The sequence below is a fragment of the Cryptotermes secundus genome, unplaced genomic scaffold, assembly GCF_002891405.2.
Source record: "Cryptotermes secundus unplaced genomic scaffold, Csec_1.0 scaffold300, whole genome shotgun sequence".
Classification (NCBI taxonomy): Eukaryota; Metazoa; Arthropoda; class Insecta; order Blattodea; family Kalotermitidae; genus Cryptotermes; species Cryptotermes secundus.
The window spans coordinates 573,362-574,793 of NW_019731220.1; the positions used below are offsets into that span (position 1 = coordinate 573,362).

Genomic DNA, 1,432 nt, shown 5'->3' on the forward strand with positions numbered 1-1,432 from the left:
ATTTATCTGACTCAGGATAGGGATCAGTGGCAGGCTCTTGTGAACACGGCCATGAACTTTCGGGTTCCATAAAATATTGGGAAATTCCTGAGTGGCTGCGCAACTGACAGGTCCTCAAGAAGGGCTCAGCTCCATGGAGTTAGTTAACCCAGGATTCCTGCCATCAGGAACGTAAGACCATAAACGACGACAAAAGCAACAAGAACAAGAACAAGGTAACAAGATTCAGCCCCTAGGAATCTTCTCGAACTCCCGTTCCCACAAGGTCAGTGGTCTGTGAAATTAATCTCTACCACCAAGGGCGATGTAAGGAACTCTCTACTTTATCACGCGTCATGACACGAAGATGTATGGGGAAGTGAAGGTATGGTTCCAAACATTCTTAATCTCGACACACGTTGCAGTTAAACATCACGACCCTGTCTCTTCAGCCCCTTCAAAACAGCCTCCAGGTCCCAGTGTGTAGTGGACAACATGGAGCCCAGGGTCATCCTGAGTGTTGTTGAGAACAGAATAATCTATTGCTCCTACCAGGAATACAGCCTCGTTTCATCGGCTGTCCAGCCCATAACCTATTCGCTATAGGGAATGGACTTTCAGGGCTCCGAAATGAGGATTTATCGGATAAGAAACTTGATATAACAGTATTACGGCCTTCTGGGAAATGACTGCCGTGCAATCTGGCAGAAAATTACCAATGATTTGTAAGAACATGATGCTACTGTTCTTGTCCGATTTTAACGAAAATTTTATATGTATTAATAAGCTTTTTCAAAACTCACATATAATACAAAATTTCATAAATATCCTTTAAGCGGTGTTATGCGGACATACAGTGGACATGACGAAGGCGACAGGCGAATTTCTGCAATTTTACATTGTGAATTCTCCAAGGAAATGAAATGAGAATAACGAACTTTTAAACAGTTGTTTCACACGCCAATGTTTCTCTAAACTCTTAGAAATCGACAGAGCAAACATGGTCCCCGGCTGACGTCTCGAACTGAGATGATGACTCAGAGATTTCGATGCGACCAGAAACTAGATGGGTCGGCTGACCAGCCGGTTTTTTGTGCGCGACCCGGTTCACAAACGTGGCGTATTTATAGAACAGCAAACTAATTTCCTTCTGCCTCCAGAAACTCAGAACCCTGTCCCAGGCAATAACATATAATCAACTCATCCATTCCACCCTGCCATTCACCTTCTTGCTTTATTTGTAGCAGTGTTTAAGGCAATTTCTCTCGGAACTGAACATTAGTTCCCAGGTCGTGCACAAGATGGCAGTACCTGTGCCTCCAGGCTTTGCTGTCTCACGGATCCTCGCTCTGAAACTAAGTAACATTGTAACCATGGCAAATTAATCAGATCTCATTCATAATCTACGATTTTATCGGCGACGCTTCAGTAAACTACTACTAATTCAGGATAT

At 43.6% G+C, this 1,432-nt stretch overlaps 1 protein-coding gene across 1 annotated transcript in view; it reads right to left on the bottom strand.

Moving 5' to 3' along the window:
* Positions 1 to 404: 404 nt before the first annotated feature.
* Positions 405 to 1,432, bottom strand: part of LOC111866446 (N-alpha-acetyltransferase 10-like) — a 3,135-nt gene continuing 2,107 nt past the window's right edge. The window contains exon 3 of the mRNA XM_023855416.1: positions 405 to 492. Within this exon, the coding sequence (XP_023711184.1) occupies positions 405 to 492 (88 nt within the window). The remainder of the gene's footprint in view (positions 493 to 1,432) is intronic.